At 41.9% G+C, this 20,063-nt stretch overlaps 1 protein-coding gene across 3 annotated transcripts in view; it reads left to right on the forward strand.

Moving 5' to 3' along the window:
* Positions 1-20,063, forward strand: part of LOC119503554 (retinoic acid receptor beta-like) — a 199,212-nt gene that overhangs the window by 133,112 nt on the left and 46,037 nt on the right. For all 3 annotated transcript variants that reach the window (XM_037795397.1, XM_037795398.1, XM_037795396.1), the window contains one exon: positions 16,689-16,830. In XM_037795397.1, coding sequence (XP_037651325.1) covers positions 16,689-16,830 — 142 coding nt within the window. The remainder of the gene's footprint in view (positions 1-16,688; positions 16,831-20,063) is intronic.

Here is a 20,063-nt window from a genome sequence, read left to right on the forward strand (position 1 = left end):
AACAGAGATTAAAGGAGAGTAAATATTGGATTTACAGTCATCCGGTTGACTCAGACACGACTCCAAATTAATGATATAATGTTGCTCTGTAACTGCTGGATGTGTAAATAAGCAACTGTTTGCTAAACAAGTTGCTAACTTCACAAGCTGCTAATATGTCAGTGTTTTGTTATACATCTTGTCCTGCTGCCCCAAGTAGCCGAAACAAACAAACAAAAAAATAAATTAAGACAGTTAAAAACCAGGCGGCAACCTCCGAGTCTGAAAAGTGAAGCCAATGCTGAAATGCTTTAAACTTGCATTCTTTCTAACAGCCAGCAGGGGGCGACTCCTCTGGTTGCAAAAAGAAGTCTGATTGTATAGAAGTCTATGAGAAAATGAGCCTACTTCTCACTTGATTTATTACCTCAGTAAATATTGTAAACATGAGTTTATGGTCTCAATCGCTAGTTTCAAGTCTTCTTCAATACAGCATGATGTTCATTTAGTAAATTATGGTCCCATTCAGAGTCAAATAGACCATAAAGCAGGGGATACTTTAGGACGTGGCTAACTTGTGATTGACAGGTCGCTACCACGGCGTTGTCCGGTCTGGTAGTTGTCTGTGTTTTCGTCTTACAACTTTAACCCTTTCACAGTGTAATTTCAGTTCATGAAAGTTAATTGTAACATTTTGGTCACCTAAAAATGTCTTATTCAGCGTTCTCGTGTCACCTCTGGTTACAAAAAAACAAGATGGCGACGGACAAAATGTTGAACTTGAGGCTTCAAAACTGCAGACCACAAACCAATGGGTGACGTCACGGTGACTACGTCCACTTCTTATATACAGTCTATGCTTTAAACGCATGCCTTGCTCAACTTCTTAACAGCGCTGTCAAAAATGTATCAGTTAATTATAATCTCTTCTGCAAAAATAAAATTAAATCAGTTGAATGAACTGTAAAACACTGAATGAGCAAATGTCAAGTAGTTGAGGAGTTTCTTCTTATGTCAGAAGAGAAAAAACATTGTACAACTACAATAATCAAACCAACACTCTCCCTATATGTCCATTCATGCCAACTTCATTATGAATTCAGTAAAAGACTACATACTCAGCACGTGAGCTAGTATAAATTAAGCCCAGCATATCTTAAAACCTGAACAAACAAAACCAGAACTTTCTGTATGAGTAGAAACCACTAGAGGTAAGGTTCAGGGAGAGAATATATGCAGACCACTTTAGAAAATGACATCTTAACATTGTTTTGCATAAGCCCTGAAAAGTCCAGAAAGAAAGACGGCTTGAATGTGTACGCGTGTCGTCAGCGCTGACAGGCCTTTAGGAGCGAGGACAAAACTTTGAGCCGTGAACACTCCTCCCCCTCTCTCTTTTACTTGTTGGGTCCTGAGGCGTTGACACAGCAGGATTAGTTTGATGGAACTGGTTTGACAAGCGGGAGACCATAACCTCTTTGGATAAAACACAATTCAGAATGCTCACATTGGAAAAGAAACACTCCTCTATGTGAACTCGCAGCCCTCTCTCTGCTCGCTGTTTTTTCCACCACAAGGGATGAAGAAACTCACCTAGATCCACCTACAAATCGGATTTCTTAACAAAACAGAATTCTTTTAATAAAATAGCAACCAGGTATCGGCTTTTGGTTGCAAAAAATTTTAAATATGGTTACCATTTTTAAAAACTTATATTTTGAGCGATTAAGATACTAGTTATACGTCAGCTTAATAATGATAATGTGACGTGTGTACATGTGTATGCTGTACATGCTTTGCAGTATAATTTTCTATCCAGCTGAAAGATGCCAAGATACTTCGCCTCCAAAAACTTCACAAATTACATTTTTTGTTTTTTGTCAGTTGAATTAATTTGCAAAGTTGTTTGTGATGTTGATGGGTTAGTCAAACTTATCACCCCACAGTCAAGCAACTTCATTTCATGTCAAAGACCTCAAAATAGATGTCCAGTAGACCACAGACCAGTGATGTATAAGAGGTTGTGTCCTGTGCTTTTGCCCTGCGTGTTAGTAAATAGCCCACAACTCCATTAAATTCTGTTTATGTCATGCTACTAGCACTACTAGCTACTGGCCGATAGCTGGTTGTTTGGGAACAGAGACGTTAATACATCCACCACGGTACAGGCTTACAGCATACAGCCTATGGGTATATTAGAAGATAATAAAAGTGATGAATTACAGCCCATATATCCATTATTACAGCCGCATACAGCTAGCAGGAAGCTGGCAGTCCCCTGGGTCTAATGCATGTTCATTATGCCGAGGAAAATAACTCTGGATTCGGTTATTAGTTAATTTTTCAACTTTTAGGACATAATGATTTAAATAAGAGCTATCTAAGTATTCATACTGGGAAGTTGATTTACCTAGAAATAAATTATCCTCTGATTTACAGACGTCTCTGTATACATCCATGGCCATCTAGCGGCTATTGTCAAAAAAGCACCGGAACTTCGCCTCTTTGCTTCTATACTCTTACTCCCTAAATATCAAGCCCTGACCTGTTAAAGGCAACGGTCTCTACCTAACGCACAGAGATGAGAGTAAAGATTACAAGAAAGCAAATAACTGAATGCCCCCATGTACACTATAGTCCTTAAACATCCGTCTTTCTACGAGTGTAATAATCCTAAATCATCTGCCACTTCAGTCAGACTATTATTTCAAGGAACTGGACATTTTTAGCAAACGGTCATACAGTTGAATTTGGTTGAAAGAGCGATTCTTCTGGGATAACTAATCCCACTTAACAAACAGCAGAGTAATAGTGACACGTGTCAGATTATAATGGCTTTGCCGTACGTTCGCATGAATATGATTCATGTCAGCTGATAGCCGAGCAGCTGATGAATAATCCAGTGATTGTGAAGCATGAATGAAGCGAGGTGCCGCAGCTGCTGGCATGAATACCGGCGCTGGTTACAGTTGTGCAAAACGATACAGTAAATATAAGCAAAATAATACATTTAAGCTCTTTAAGCGTTAAAGCCTTATTGATGTCTTTAAAGTTTAATACACATAAACAAGTCCGTGCTCAGGCGGAGATGCAAGTGAACACAATCTATTGAAAACATGGAGGGTTCTCCTGCCTCCACTATCTGCACGTATCACTGTGTACGCCAGATATTTTAGATTGGTCTGTATTGTCTTCATTTTGCTCTTAGATGAGTACAAAGCAAGTTAAGACAGTTTTCCAAAAATAAAGCCTAAAAGGTTAGTCACCCTACCCCCAGGCTTTGTTAGCCTGGGGGTTTCCATGGTAACAGTCAGTGACACCTGCTGACCAATATTTCCATGGCTTCATTATTTGTGTTTTTTTCTAGCAATGTTGTGGAGTGAGTAATGGGAAGGGAAAGAGTTTTTAGAGAGCGTAGTAACCTGTTGGAAACATAAAGAAGTAAGGACTAAGATTTTATACTACTGGAAGGTTTTTATATAGTTACACTCTTTGCTGAATTTACCCAGTAAAATGTCCTTGTTCAAGAAGACAGATGCTATGTCTCAATTCTTTCTTACACTTGCTATTTTAAGTGTATAAGTGCGTTCACACTGTGAAGATTGGCAAAATGCAGCGCATTATACGTACCCGGATGTTGTACTCAAAATGGTCAATAGATTCAGTGTGGAACGCTGGACACTTCTCATCCTCAACGGTTGCAATCTTTGCTACATAGTGGAAGGGGAGGGACGACCAACCTATTTCAAACTTGTGGGCGAGGAATCTGCAGCGGTTGCGATTGAAACGGCAAACACCAAACTATACAAATTTAAGTTATACATGTTTTTTTTTCACTATCACTATCCTGTAGTCAGATAGAAGCCATTATTGGGTTAATTCATCCATCTGAATTGAATTACTGCCGATACGGCGTGATGTCCGTGGCTGACTATCACCAGCGGATCTAGCAAGCTTCCGGTGAGTGCAATAGCCGTGTGCGATTTCAGACAACACTACCCTGTCGATATTCACACACTACAGTACATAGTGTGCACAGTGTGCTACATGGAGGTGTACTAAAAGAAGTATCCGATTTGAGACACTGCTAGACATTTTTTGTTAGCCGTGTTCTTGTGTTCTTTTAGTTTGAAAAAGGTCTTAATTTACCCAGAAGTCATGGCAAATTAGTGCTTCTTAATCAAGTAGGAGACATCTTTGTGCAACGGATGAACATAGAGGTCGATCTAAAGTCTGACTTTTATTTTGATAAGCCAGGAGTTTGTCTGAGTCTTAGACTGTGGGCCTCCACTCAGACAAAGTTTGGAAAAAGGCGCCCCCTCAAGCCTCATGATTATGTTATTTAATCCCATAGAGACACTCAACAAATGAGCCAAGATAGCCTAATATTGCTGTTTGGCATTGCTTCAGACTACATCAAACACATATAAAAGGTCTGTTCTAAGACATATTAGTTCTGACTCTGGTAAGTTAGAAGACAGTAAAATACCCCAAAACAATCTTTAACCAAATCACACATATTTAAGCCATGCTATGTCATCTTCTTTTGAAAAAGAACGTAATAACTTATGTAAGATTTTTTTCACTTCTATTCACTGAGTCTCCCCTGAAACAGTTTGGAGCCCCCCCTGGGAAGGCCTGCCTCCCACTTTGAAAACTTCTGATCTAAGCCATACAGTAGTCAAAGTTTGGCCAGGTCACGGTTCTTAGTTTAGCGGTTCGAGACTGGCATTGATTTTGCGATAATTGAGAACAAATGGGTCGGTTACAGTGTTGAGATGTGGGTCTTCTCTGTTTTGGAAGTGCACAGCATGCGTTGTCAGAGAGTATTTTGCACACCGGCTTTGAGATATCCTGCTGACTAACAGACGAAACAAAACTAAAAATACACCTCTTTGGTGTAACAATGCATTATGCAGGAGTTTTTAAATCTGGCAACAAGATTGCATATGCATATTTCTGCTTCTGTGGATACACTGATTTGGAATGTGCACTCGCATATTTGCTATGAGCTATATCTGGCCCTGTGTTTAGTACAAATAGTAGTAAAATGCACATTCAGTTGTTATTTACATAAAGCTGAAATCAAATTGTTTGTCTTGGTGGTTTGATGTCATTAGCTCATATTTATCCTTCCTGTTTATTTCCCACTACACCCCCCTCCCTGCCTTCGTACACAGCAGTGCTCGGCCCAGCAGCATCCTCCTCACATCTCATCAGCCTCCTCCTCCTCCTCCTCCCATGTGCTTTCCATATCTTTATTTACTCCCCGCTGTCTGCTGCTGTAGCAGAACGGCGATGATGAAGAGCCCAGTTGAGTTGACAGTTTACTGCAGAGATAGAGAGCGAAAAGAGGACATGGATCTGCCGGGCCCTTTCTCTGCCTGTCACCATAATCTATACAGCTCCCCCCGGTGCTAACACACACTCCATAATGTGATTTGTCAACATTGTACAACATAAAAGAAGCCAGTGCGCTAATAGAGAGAGAAAAAAATCAAACGGAGAGGGTCAGCGGCGCAGAGGTGTGACGGGAAATAGATATGACTGTTATGCCACGACATCCTTCTCCTCCCCTTGCAGTGCAATCTGCTGCTCAACTGGTGATACCGCCTCGTCCTATCTTTCCCACTCATCTGTAGATGGCCAGTTGAAAGGCGAGATTTTTTGTGCGTATTTCCTGGAGTGTGCCTGTGTTTGGACAGAGCTCAGGTTGTCGAGGACGTGTGAAGTGAAGTAGCATGCTGCTGTCGAGGGTGATTTGCTGTTTGAGGAATGAATCATTTCAGGAGAATTAGCGCTCGCCCGCTCAAACAGGTTTCCTACAGTAGCTGTGAATGATGGTCCTTTAGTCCTTTGGTTTTATGTCTTTAAAGCAACATGTACTCACTCCCAGCTTGGTCAGCGGTCCTACGCTTCAAACTGTGACGCTCTAGGTACCCCTTTAGCGCCAGTTTCGGACTTGTCAGGGACGGCGTGTCAAGTTTCTGCTCGTTACATTGCATAGTTTCTTTTCAAAATAAACCTCCAATGTAGGTTTAATTACGCTACAAAAGTATTTGATTAAGTTTAGGAGAAGATCCTGGTTTGGGTTAAAGTGAGTATGTTTGTTATGTAAAATAACTATGCTTGTTACCTAACTGGCATGAGCAAAGTACGGAAGTTACGTAACAAAACTACGGTTAAAATAAGTCAACGTTGACTTGGTTTCACACGGGACACGAACGGCGCTCTCCTGGGTGAAAGTCCCGTGTTTGTTGACCCAACAAAAGTCCCCTCGCACCCGCCCTCAGCAGACTTTCTCGCTCTTTATACTACGTCAGTTGCTCTGAGCGTCTAATTAGGACGCAGATGGGTTTATATTGGAGTTAATTGAAAGCGTCCCGGTGCGTCCCGTACAGACGCTAAGGGGTGCCTCCGTGCGTCTGTATCAGACGCTGAGGGCCACTGACCAAGCGTTGGTATTTGACGAGTTGGGAGTGAGAACGGGTCGCATTAAAGGTTCCCTGTGGAGCTTTTATTCTAAACACATTTGTTTACTTGTTTAATTTTTTTACATTATTATTATTATTATTATTATTATAATTATTATTATCTACCTCAAACCCAAATGTAATTGTGAAGCCACCCTGACAGGAGCACCGCCGATGCTTCCCTCACTGAGTCGGTGTGAAAAACTAGCTTGCTATATAGTGATACACATCAGTCCTCTTCTTATCTTTTAACTCTGTTTTCCCTCCTAATGGAGTGTGTATGAGAGGGATTAGGGACAGGCTCAGTTGAACCATTGTGAGGCTCAGAGCTCAGGGAAAACCAGGTGCTGAATGAATGGACTATTTTTATGCTCATTTTGAAGTACTGAAGTAAAACTTCTTCAATCGCACAAAAACGTTTTTTTCCGCTCGCTTGAGGTGGTTTTTGCCTTTGTCGAAAAGACAGCATGAAACATGGCCAATGTTATCTGTCTCTCTCCGTTTTTCTCTCAGAGATCGGCCAAGGCGACTTGTTTTGTTTCCGGTTTCGCAACCTTTAGTTCCCGAGGGCGTATGCCCTGATATGTATTTTGTCTTTTCTAAGTGTGTATCATATATTTGTATCTCTATATTGTCTGTTTTTGTAACCTGCCTATAGGGACTACGGATGTAAATTATCATTTTTGCTAACTTCGACATGGTTACATCTTGTATTTTATACCATTAAAGTGCTATGTCGCTAACAAATAAACAATTAAATGAAAAATGCATAGCCTATAGCACCAACCTCTGAAAAAACTACGCTGTTGCTGAGTTTATTCGCTCCAAACCAGTTGATGGGAATGCACCTTATTTGCATTTTTTTTTTGCAACATTTAAAAAATTTGCTTGAAATTTCTTTGAAATTTGCTTGGTAATTCAATTGAAACACGTTTAGTGTGAAACGTCTCATCTCCCGGATTACGCTTGTTTGTGACGTATCATAAATATGTTTCTAATCAAAGTCCACGTACAGAGGAGGTCGGGGGTGTACAAACATCATTCCTCTCCTGTTATTCAGTCTGCATCATGGCAGCTTCATGTCAACCCTTCTCTATACGCATTTAGTTACTTGTTCCACTTGATATATCTGTTTACCCCAACCAAATCCTGAACGTAACACCCCTGAAGAAGGCCTGACTAAATGTCCCGACTGTGTTACTGTTACACACACTAGTGTTACTGTGAGTCCAGCCCTCTCTCTGAGCTGGATGGGACAGGTCAGCAACAGGTCTGACTCTGTGTGGTGTGTGTGTGTGTGTTAATGTGTAAGTGAGCAGGGACGGAGGGGCCTCCCATCGGAGAGCGAGAGAGCTTAAAGATGGCTTCTGATCGCTCCGGGGGCCCCCGCCAGGTCCGGGGGCCGAAAGACGAGCGCTGAATGGCGAGCGGCAACCTGAAGAATAGGGCCACAGTGGGGCGTCTGTGGAGGACCGGGTGATCTGAAACCTCCTCATTCTCTCCTCCGTTGTCTTTTTTATGCCTCTCGCTCGGTCTCCGGTTCTCTGTCTCTGCAGCTATTCAGAGCAGGTTGGGTGAGTCACACAGCTCCTCTGTTCAGGCCTCTCGCTCGCTATCTCTCCTTTTTTCTTCCTCCTCTTGTTCTCTTCCTCTTTTTTTTTTGCCCTCTCCCTTCTACTTTCCCCCTGATTCGCCTTTCAATCTCTACTGTATCTCCTGGTCCATCTGTGCACTTCAGGTGCTCGGATGGATAGATAAGCACTGATTGGGTTTCGGGGGGGGTGGGGGGTTGGTGTGGAGAGGAGGAGGAACAGAAGAGAGGAGTGGGGGTCTGAGAGAACTGCCTCTTGTTTTCCGTGTTGTAGCTGTTGACTGCTGCTCTGTTTGTGCCTTATCTGTTGAGGTTTCACGTTTGCCACAGTAACAATGCAGGTCTTTGTGCAGTCCGGGTTCCTTTCTTGTCCTGTTGTTCTGTTTCTGCAGTTGATACAGCAGGTGAACCACAACAACACTGCTCTCCCCATTCTGTGTTACCCAAAAAAAAACCCACTTAGCACATACATAATACTCCTGAAGTGTTCACTGGAGGAAGAGTTGTTGTTGCTGTTGGTTGAAAATCTGATCTCAAAATTGTTGACAAGTAGGGGCTAAGAACAGTAAAATAATCATGGCATTAGTGATGACGTCTTTAAAGCAAGTGACTCAAGAGAATCTTGAAAGTAATGGAAAATTAAATTGTTTTGTTATCATGTTGTTATCGTTATTATCCTGCACTTGCCATTTGTCCACAGCTGACACTGTTTAAGAGAAGTTTACCTACGTGAATTCCCGGTAGCTATGCATTCCGGGTTTGGTTAGAATTAAATATCCCTTATTTTATATAGTGCCCGTGTCAACTCCACACAACAAAAACCTATCCAGACAGGGAATGTCTATGGGGCTAACGTTAACTACACAATACATAAACTAATCGGACCTCAAATTTGATGCTAACGCTAGCTGTTGTGGCCAACATATAACTTTAGTAAGGGTGATCTCAAGCCACATATTGTCCTTTGCTTGGTTGTTGAGGTAGTCGTCGTTGTGTTTCTCGTACATTATTGGGTGTTGAGAAACCAAATTGATAAGATGTTCGAAGCTATCTGAAGCTATACCTGGAGGTATGACATCACTTGGTACAAAGGATTTCATTGGTCGAACATGTATTTCCGCTGAAATCGAGATCTGTCCGAATATTTCAGCTATCTGACTGAAGGACAAACGGAAACATCAAGGACGTCAACGTAGATTTTGACCAATGAAAATAGCTCGGAGTTGCAGCAAGTGTATTAAACTTCGGATAAATAGAGCCAGGGCAAGCGTTTTTTTTTCCAAAGAAGCGGCACGTCGTATATCCTGTTCACTGGTGCACTGAGCAAGTTAGGACATTTTCATTGGGCAAAACTGCGTCCACTTAGGTAGAGGTGTAAGGGGTCACAAGACACTTCATCCACATATTCAGGAGAAAAAGCCTCCAGTACATAAGTTATGAGTTCTATTAATTTACTCCTGTTTTGTTGCACACTGTAAAAATCCTCTTGTTTTGTTACGGTGATGTTTTTTTGTTTTGTTAAATTAATGTGCAGTTTTTCAGACGTTTTGTTTTTCAACCCTTTATAGTGCATCTTTCACATTAGAATCACAAAAACTGGAGTTGTCATGTGACAGCAGTGAGTGACTTCTTCCGGTTTCATTTCCTAAAAATGGCACGGGAACATTTTAGGAAACCTGCTCTACTCATCGTCCTCCGTCTTTGACTTTTCGCGCCCAGTCGTCCTGCCGGCCCGGTCCCCTTCCTGAACTCCGTGGTGTCTTTCCAGTGAACTGCAGGTGTAAGTAATAGCCTGGACTGGATAAACTGGATAAATATCACCCCCTCCCACCCCCCTCCTCTTCCTACTCTCCACTCTACCTCTCCTCCTCATTTTTCTGGAACCCCCCAGGGTCTCCAGTGTCCTCTCCACTTTCCACGGCAGTGATAAGATGTCGACACGATTAAGAGCGAAAGCTAATCCGCCGCTCTGCCTCTCTCCCCTCGGCTGTACTGAATGCTCAGGCAACACAAAGCGCCGCGGCCGAGTCCAAAGAGCCGGACAGCCAGTCGATGGCAGGAACAGAGAGAGAGAGAGGGACGGAGATAGAGAGAGAGGGAGGGAGGGAGAAAGAGGAGGAGGCCAGGTGGACAAGGGGTTGGATTGTAGCTAAATAATTAATGGGCGGCACTTTCGTTTTTTAATCTGTAAATGAGAAGGCCTAAGATGGCGGGGCCGTCGCTCTGACACCCTATCCCTGGCCCATTAAGATAACAAGATGTTGGATAATGATCTCGGTTAAGGTGCAGTTTATCAGTCCAGGGGGAAGTGGCCTCGTCTCCCAGGTGGCTGGGCCCATGTCCCCTGATGCCCCGACATTACATCTCAACAAGGCCTTATCTACACAACGGAGAGGAGAGAGTTCTGGTATGAAGAGCACAGAGTAGTATAAACAAAAACACAATGAACCTCCCAGAAAACATTGATCAGCGTACATCAGTTTGATATTGCAAAATATAGTTATTTTCAGTTTTTGGTCATAATGGTTTATATTTGATTTATATCTATAAAATAATCAGACAGACAGTTTTTTTGGCAAATCAAATGGATTGAATACAGCAAATAAAGATATTTTGATTAGAGCTGTCAATCTATTAAAATATTCAACCCAATTAATCGCATAATTGGGTTTTGAACACATTTATATGTTCAAAATGTACCTTAAAGGGAGATTTGTCAAGTATTTAATACTCTTATCAACATGGGAGTGGGCAAATATGCTGCTTTATGCAAATGTATGTATATATTTATTATTGGAAATCAATTAACAACACAAAACAATGACAAATATTGTCCAGAAACCCTCACAGGTACTGCATTTAGCATAAAGAATATGCTCAAATCATAACATGGCAAACTCAAGCCCAACAGGCAACAACAGCTGTCAGTGTGTCAGTGTGCTGACTTGACTATGACTTGCCCCAAACTGCATGTGATTATCATAAAGTGGGCATGTCTGTAAAGGGGAGACTCGTGGGTACCCATAGAACCCATTTACATTCACATATCTTGAGGTCAGAGGTCAAGGGGACCCCTTTAAAAATGACCATGCCAGTTTTTCCTCGCCAAGATTTAGCGTACGTTTGGAGCGTTATTTAACCTCCTTTGCGATAAGCTAGTATGACATGGTTGGTACCGATGGATTCCTCAGGTTTTCATATGTTTAGTTTAGACGTTATTATCATGTTAACGTTGACGGCCTTAGTTTAGACAAGATTTTAACCTCACAGCAGCAAGTTGCTCAGGAAGCAACTAGAAAAAATACTGGTTAAAAAATAAACTAAATTGATTAGTCAATAGAAGCTAAAACAGAAATAAGTCACAATACTCATGAGAAATGTATACTGTCAGATGTTTTGTTGAGGAAAGATATATTTTGTCATTTCATTTGGAGGTCTTGTTGGGAATGTCCATATAGGAAAGGCATTTTTCCAACCGTATCTGATAAGATAACATATACTCAGTTTCCTATTCATAAAGTAGGCTACACCTATAAACTGAGACTGAGTCAGTCTAATACAACAGTCCTAAATAAATTGTGTCTTTATGAAGGTTAAAATGTTCAGTTTTGTAGAAGAAACTGTTTTGGAGAGGTGTTGATTCAACTGTTTGTGGTGCTGTTGAACTAAATATCATTATACAGAGAGGTGTGTCAGATAGTTATCCTCCCTTCATTGATATAAATAGGGTGGACAAAATAAAAGAAACGCTAAGTAATTTGTATGTTTTACATGGAATAGAATATTGTGGCTTTAATTTTAACAACTTTAGCTTCACTGACTACCGTTTTTGTCATTATGGTTTTATATAAAACCCATTTTTACCATATATCTTCCACATATGAATAGAATTTATGGTGGATTACATGCAGTTTAATTATAAGAGCTTAGTTTAGACTATTGGTGTACGGGAAGCTCTTGTTTAGTGCATAAATACACTAGAGTGATTATATTATCCTTGGATTCCTTGGTAGGGAGAATTTTAGCATCCAGTTGGATTCAAATTATCCTCAAAAGAAGATAAAAGCCATTCATCTGTTTTAATACAAACATATTAAGATAGCTTGAAGAGCTGATGGAGTTGTATAGTGCTGTATGCTGCAGACAGATGCTGTAGGAGGGTAAACTGAGTTTAGCGGCTCTGCCCTCCTCTGCATCCTTGTGTTGGAGGTGTGATTCATTCTCAGCGTGTCCCCACAGCTGAAACCTCTGATCCTATCATTTATTTAGCCCAGCAGCAGCCCCTTCCTCCCCCCCCGCTGCACTCTACCTAGGTAAACACCTTTGTACAACACTCAGCTCAAGGGTGTCCTTTGGTTGCACATTTATAAGCTTCAAATGAGTAAACCCGCAGGACAACGCGCTGGCAAATATCAGAGCAGTCGACAGTCTCGGGTCAACACTCGAGTCCTGTGGCGGCGGAGGAGACGAATGAAAAGAGAAGAGGGAAGACAGAAAGAAAGAAGAGACGGAGGAAGGAGTAAAAGAGAGGAAATACGGAAAATAAGAGGGGAGGGGAGAGAGAAATAATCAAGGCAAAAGAGCAGATGTGATGATTGTGTGATTCTGCGTGATGATTGTGTGAGTCTCAGTGTCACCTCAGACAGACACTGGTGTTTCCCTGGAGGCTTGTAGAGATGAAGTGCTCTGAGTCGCGGCATCTGTTCACTACTGCTGCTGGAGATACACACTGCTACACAAACAGCCTCTTCCACACACACATTATACACACAATTACAGCCTAGTATACTAAGTATAGTTTACTTGCTTGTCTTGTGACTGTTACATCCCCTCCCTTGTTACTCTGTGAGAGTTTAAACTGAGAGCCAAAGTGACTTTTACAGATGTGGACGAAACCAAGTTACCAGATGTAAAGTACCCGCGCTGCCAAATCGGTACATTTTCACAGAAGCTGTAGTTTTTTCCGTGCACTCGTCAGTAATTTAACTTTTAACAGCAAGTACTGTACAGTAGTAGCTGATTTGTCTGAGAATATGGAAAGTAAAACCTCAGAAAAACTGATGAAAGAAATACTGAATGAGAGATTGCATTGAGTTACAGACGCTAGTGGAACAGAGGCTAGCCCAGGCGTGGTAGCTTTTCACTATTTACCGCTTGCTAAGCCCCTCCCTTGAACAGGAAATGTCCAATCGTAGCTTGGCAACCGTAACTAAGCATGGCATGGTCTGTCTTTGGATTTCTCCACATGTTCAAGCGCTGTGAAAGTTATTGAATAGTGTCTTGATTTAGCCTTTCAAAAACTGAAAAAGGAAACACTCCAGTAATCGCGTTATTGTTCATAGTTAATTGCGATTAATCGCACATTTTTTATCTGTTCAAAATGTACCTTAAAGGGAGATTTGTCAAGTATTTAATACTCTTGTCAACATGAGAGTGGGAAAATATGCTGCTTTATGCAAATGTATGTATATATTTAATATTGTAAATCAATTAACAACACAAAATAATGACAGATATTGTCCAGAAACCCTCACAGGTACTGCATTTAGCATAAAAAATATGCTCAAATCATAACATGGCAAACTGCAGCCCAACAGGCAACAACAGCTGTCAGTGTGCTGACTTGACTATGACTTGCCCCAAACTGCATGTGATTATCATAAAGTGGGCATGTCTGTAAAGGGGAGACTCGTGGGTACCCATAGAACCCATTTTCATTCACATATCTGGAGGTCAGAGGTCAAGGGACCCCCTCGCCAACATTTTGTGAGAGTTTGGAGCATTTTTTAGCCTCCTTCCCGACAAGCTAGATTCCTTATAGGTTTTCTGGTTTTGTATGATGCCAGTATCTTCACTCTAACTTTAAAAATCGCAAGTTGCGTTAATACGTTAAAGAAATTAGTGGCGTTAAAACTCATTAGCATTTACAGGTAATTATCGCGTTAACTTTGACGGCCTTAAATGTAATATATCAATAATGTGGATGAGGAAAGTTTAAATGAGAAGCTTTGCAGCTCAGGCGTTGAACTGTCAACAAACCCTCCCCAAAATAGCTGAAGCTCACAAAATGCAAATCTGTCTGGGGAAGCAGTGCACAACACGCAAACTGCAGCAGCTCCCAGTATAACCCCCAGCACACTGTTCAGCACGTTATCACACACACACACACACACACACACACACACACACACACACACACACACACACAAACACAGATTTCCAAGGCTAAGTGACCTGCATGCTCTCAGCTTTGAATGACATAAGTGCCTGGGTAGCCTTGGGTTCTGCACCCAACCTGAACACACTTATATGGCAGCTGATGGCGTTGCAGGCCGCTCCCATGGTCATCCATCAGACCCCACAGGTAATGTCTACTCGGCTTACATCAGCCAGGATAAAGGCCTCTATTAAGAAAATGAATAATACCAACTGAAGGGGAGGTGACCTCGGACCGATCACGTGTCATCGGGGCTGACGCGCGATTGGCTGCTTTTGGTTGGTATCTGTGCTACGGAGAGGGGGGGCGGTCCGGAAGGGTTGACGGATGCTCGAGGCCGAGGCGAGATGGGCTACAGAGTCAGCCGTTTCAGTCCTGTGATCTAATCTGTTACCCATCATGCATCCTGCTTCACTAATGAAAAGGCAAGGTCCCATCCGTCACAGGCAGCTATGGTAAATGGAATTTTAACCCCTCCACCCCCTTTTCCTTATACCGAACGAAGCTCCTCGGGCACAAACGCCTGAAAACATGTGCAAAAGGGCCTGGATGATGGACGATCATTGCAAAAGACCCCAGAGCAACGGCAAATTAATATCAAGAGGGGAAAGAAAATCAGCGACGACTCGCGCTTCCTATAGACGCTCCTCTGCTTTCTGTCACTTTGCTCGGCAACAAACGCAGCAGAGCTCGGCCTCCGTTTCTGTGTACAGAGACTTTCAAGGAGCATCCGCACCGTCTTCATTAGCGCTGGCGTGTGGAGTGTCGTATCACATTTGTTTTTAGATGAAGAGGGCTCAAAAGGTCCTTTCTGGCATCACATAACAGCTACAGTGTGCATACTGTGTTGGCCTTGTGCAGATTTTTGATGGAAGGTTGATTGATTCAAAAGCTTGCAACAACCTCTCTTGGTCAGACAAATTTTATACAGGCACTGAGGTCGACACGACTAAAAGCTACCAACATGTTGCGTCCAATATAATACCAACACTGTGTACCAATGGGCTTGCCGTGGTAGTTGGTGTCACCGGTGTTACGCGGTTTTCGGGCATACACCGATTGCATTACCTACCCACCGCCTCCACCGTCTTTTTGCTTCTTTTTTTTTTACAGAAATAAATCCCATTTAACTGAACGGAAGCCCGTCTCGTTTCGACACCCCAAAAAAACACATGAACTTTCGTGGTTTCCGGTGTTATGTCGCAGTCACCGGCATCGGCTCGACAGATGCGCACGGCCTGTCAGACACTAGTAGTTCTGTTTGTTCCGTTTCAGTCCGTTTATAAACAAACATAATATTGTGTTTATCACGTTATCATATTGCTTATTATTAATGTAATATAAGTTGGATTTAGCGCTCCGATGCCGTCGGCTACTTTTTTAATTTGCCAGAACGTGTCATGATGACAAATGCCGTTTCAACCGGTTGGCATGAAATCAAACCGGAGTAAGTTCATCAAAGAAATCGGAAATCAATCCAAATCTATCAACGATTGTTTTAATTAAAGTGTTTTTTTACACGCTTTCAGGTTTTGGCACCTTTAATTAAACCCGTCGTAATCTTGTGTCCTGTGGAGCCCCGTTGGGTCTGTAGGCCAGCCTTGCACACATGTTGAAAGGTTTTTTTAGGCCTCACACATCGTAACCGTAACAGAACATTTATGAAATTCAAGGACATTCGGTTACAGGTTTTTTAACCAGTGATCAAAATGTGACCGTGGCTGTATCATTTTCATTTTCTTGTCATTCTTAGCGATCTAGGAGTGATAAACTTAGTCTCTTGAGCTTGAATCCCTGAGCTCAACGCCTCAAACTGTAATGATCCCTTCATCTCATCACAGCTCTTCCACTGTCACAAGAGTAGACGGAGCTACATGTGCTTATTTACTTATATCTCTTTTAACACTGAGACACTGAATGAGCCAAATTAAGACCTATTACTTAACTTCTGTTCTACTGACTTACAATGAAACAATCTTTGGAGAGAAAAGTGTTTTGGTCTTCGACAGAAGCTCAATGTCACCTTCAGACGTGGCGCTCCCCGCCCACAGCTGAACCAAAGTCCTCCGTTATTCTTCCATCCAGCACCAGCCGCCTCACTGTTTGATACCCCGAGGTTGCTTCGCTCTCTGTTCCCACAAGTGCTCTGTTTCTGAGCTTAAATCCAGCATTTGAAGCTCCGCAGAGCTCCCAGCAGGGACACACCGACTCTCTTTTGTCTCAGCCTTAATGGCAACGAAAAGACAAAAAAACATCTAGCACATTGTTCTACAGACTGTCGTGACATTATGATATCCAGTGGCAGGAGAATTTCAATGGGGGCTGCGTGGATGTTTTAGAAAATAGGCGGCTACAGAAGATTAGAAGGAAAATTAGGTTAACGTCGTGAGAGTCTTTCTTTTCATCCCTCCTCTGTCTGTTTCCTCAGGGTTTTTTCCGCCGAAGCATCCAGAAGAACATGGTGTACACGTGTCACCGGGACAAGAACTGCATTATCAACAAGGTGACGAGGAACCGCTGTCAGTACTGCCGCCTGCAGAAGTGCTTCGGAGTGGGAATGTCCAAAGAGTGTGAGTTTAAGACCCCATTTACACCGTGTGCGGATGTGGAATTGAATTAAATATTGTCATGGGTTTGAAAGAAGGGGTTTACTATCCACTGCTCTCTGCTACTTCAGAGGCTTTTCCACCCAAACTAGAATAAAATTCAGGGGAATTAATTTATGAAAATGACTTGAATTAAATTTTTATTTGGAATACTAATTATGAGTAGGGCTGGCTGGTTGAAAATTAGTTTCGATATCTTTGCCAATATCTTTGACAGCCCTAGTTTTGGATACGCGCAAATATTGCCAACCTTTTCAAGAAGGTGGTTTAAGGAATGAAAGAGGGAGGCTGTGTTCACACGGTGGAACAACTCCACTACCGTTACGTTAATCGGAGTATGCACAGCTGCATGTAAACTGGAATATTCATTTTCATTAGCCTTGTACACAGCTTAGTAGGAATATTGTCTTTTTGGGAATAAGGGCTGAAAACAGAATATTTTCTGCATGTAAACGTGGTCAATGTGGGCTCCCAATAAGTATAGAGTAGTTTGCATATTATATGTTAGAATATAGATGCAAGGAGGACACCACATGGCCTAAGGCATGGTACACTGTAGGTGTGAAAAGGTACCCATTAATATGAGTGGACAGCACTGTATCTGTCAGATAATATCTCATCCGGTAAATGGCTGCATTGTTATCAGTACGATGTGATCAATTATCGGAGTCACATGATCTGACTCATACATTATTATGTATATGTTTCCTATACGGGCCAGTATTTCAGCCAGCGAGGAGGAGTTGCATCATTCACAGAGTGTTGTGGAACATCCACCCTGTGGGATCTGAGAAGTCATGTGATGACATGATGAAAACAGAACGGGCGTATTTAGGAAACCCGGTGACTCGCTGCTGTCACTGCCCTCGTGCCCCCCCTACCCTGATCCATTGTCATCCATACGAACAGTTTGCATTTCACAGGTTATTGGCATCATTTGATTGCATCAGCATTTATGGCTCAGGTCCACTTCATGCTCCGTTAGCCTCAGGGGGGGACCATCCCTTTCTCTTATGCTGTTTCACACCTCAGCAGAGGAATCATGGAAAAGATGATGTCTTGATATCCTCAGGCTAACCCCCTTCCCGCCCCCCCAACTTCACCCCCACCCACAGAGCCACTGATGAGAAAGGGAACTATTCCCCTTTCCTATATTCATGGATGGAGGTGATTGGGTGGTGTCCTAGTCTGAACGGCAGCAACAGAAGGTCCATGCTGCTGACTGGACGATGCTGTCACTGTATGGACTGTACAGGGTCTGCAATTGTGTCTCAAATCTATTAACTATGGCAGATACACCATCAGTGGGAGACCTGTTGAGTTTTATGAGCTAATGCACAGCAACTGTATTTACAATTTTTTTGAGTTGTAATTTTGGAAGGGTCAACTTACTTATCATGATTCATATCCAGTGCAAATTTCATATCCGACCACTACTTTGTGAAATACCAAGGGCTGTTGCAATGAACATTGCAATACCGTACTATTGACAAGCCCACCGCAAGGGATGTGCAAGCAGCCGCCACAACCGCTATGTTCACATTTTTTCTTTTTAAATTCTTTGCAATGGGTGTGCCGCATATTTTGCATATATCCAGAGCAAGTACTCTCCCTCGGGCAAACATTTTTACTCTGCGGATATTCCGTATCATAGCAACCAGACGCAACCAAAGCGTGAGCTTCAGCTGAAAAATTGCCCTTCTGTGTCCTGCATTTAACAATAAACACGTATTTAATTGATTTTAAAACTGTCATCTTTGACATTTAAAAAGCAACAATATACCGAATAATAGCCTAACAATAAAGTGTATTTATATAGCACTAAAATTAAGATAAATTAAGTAATTCACAAAAAATATTTAAAATAAAACTGTCAATAATACCACATATTGCACTGTGGAGCCAACCATTATCACCGCAGGGAAAATTCCTTCCCCGTGTCAGCCCTAGAAATACCTGACCATACCTGTGTTGGTTCAAGTAGAAATTTCCAATATTAATCTTGACTTGGTGCCAGAGATAACATTAGGGTGTCACCAAAATCATTAGGAATCCTCTGTAGGCCATGAATATACAATTTGTCATGGCGAGACTGACTGACATTCCCCATCCTGTCCATCCAGTTGCACCGGCACTAAAATGATTTAAGAACCATTGCTAGCAGGGCTAAAAATACAAGCCTATGTTAAAACATTATTTTATATTAACGATAGATTGAATGACCATAAGTTCTGTGAAAGAAGCTGCTCGTAATGACAGACCTATATGAAATCATCACCCAATTTATGAAATGTAATATAAATAGAATAAAGCTTTAATGCTGCTTTAATAATTGCAGCTACTAGCGATTACTGTTATTAAAGCCCCTTTCCCACTGAACAAAAAAAACCCCACTAACATCTGGCTTTTGTCTTCAGTGGGAAATGTTACAATTGGCATTCATTTCCAGGACAAATGACTCTGCAGTAGTAACGGGTGTTTATCGGCTCCAGCTCTGATCGCCAGTGATGGAAACATGACAACCGGTTGGACACGCGATGCTATGTGACGCACGTTGAAGTAAATTAAATTATCAGGGATTTTGGACAAAACAAACAAGTACTATGCTCTCCTCAAAGCCACCAGGCTCCAGTCAGACAACAGTCATTTTATCTCCCCGATCATCGAAACACACTTCATTCAAACTCGACAGATACAAAATAAAACGTCTTTGTTAGTCTTTCCACTGTTACAACAATCACCAACTCTGGTTTGAGAGATTGACAAGAAACTGAATAAGTAACAGATATAAAGTAGAAGTAACCACCGTCACATTTTCACGGTTTACTAACGGCACACATTGAAAGTGACACACTAGAAAAAAAAGGCATACTCGTCTACTGGCAATGGGACAGAAATCTATCGCCTATTTTAGCAGGTTTTTCCGTGTTTAAAATAACCTGCATATACACCCTAATATTGGTGGAAAAAATCATATACTGTGTTAATTAATTAGTTGAGCAGACATCTAAACACACGATCAGATACTACAGAACATTCAGTTCTGGCTCTATGTTTTAGAAAACACTGCCAACCATTCTCAGCTTTTATGGTCCCTACAGGTTGGAGGCATCCAATATGGCCACCACAGGCTATATGACACCTGAAAGCTTACATTTATAGTGGTAGTTATTTCATAATGAAAGTAGGGTGCTGAG

This window comes from Sebastes umbrosus, chromosome 15 (assembly GCF_015220745.1).
Source record: "Sebastes umbrosus isolate fSebUmb1 chromosome 15, fSebUmb1.pri, whole genome shotgun sequence".
NCBI lineage: Eukaryota > Metazoa > Chordata > Actinopteri > Perciformes > Sebastidae > Sebastes > Sebastes umbrosus.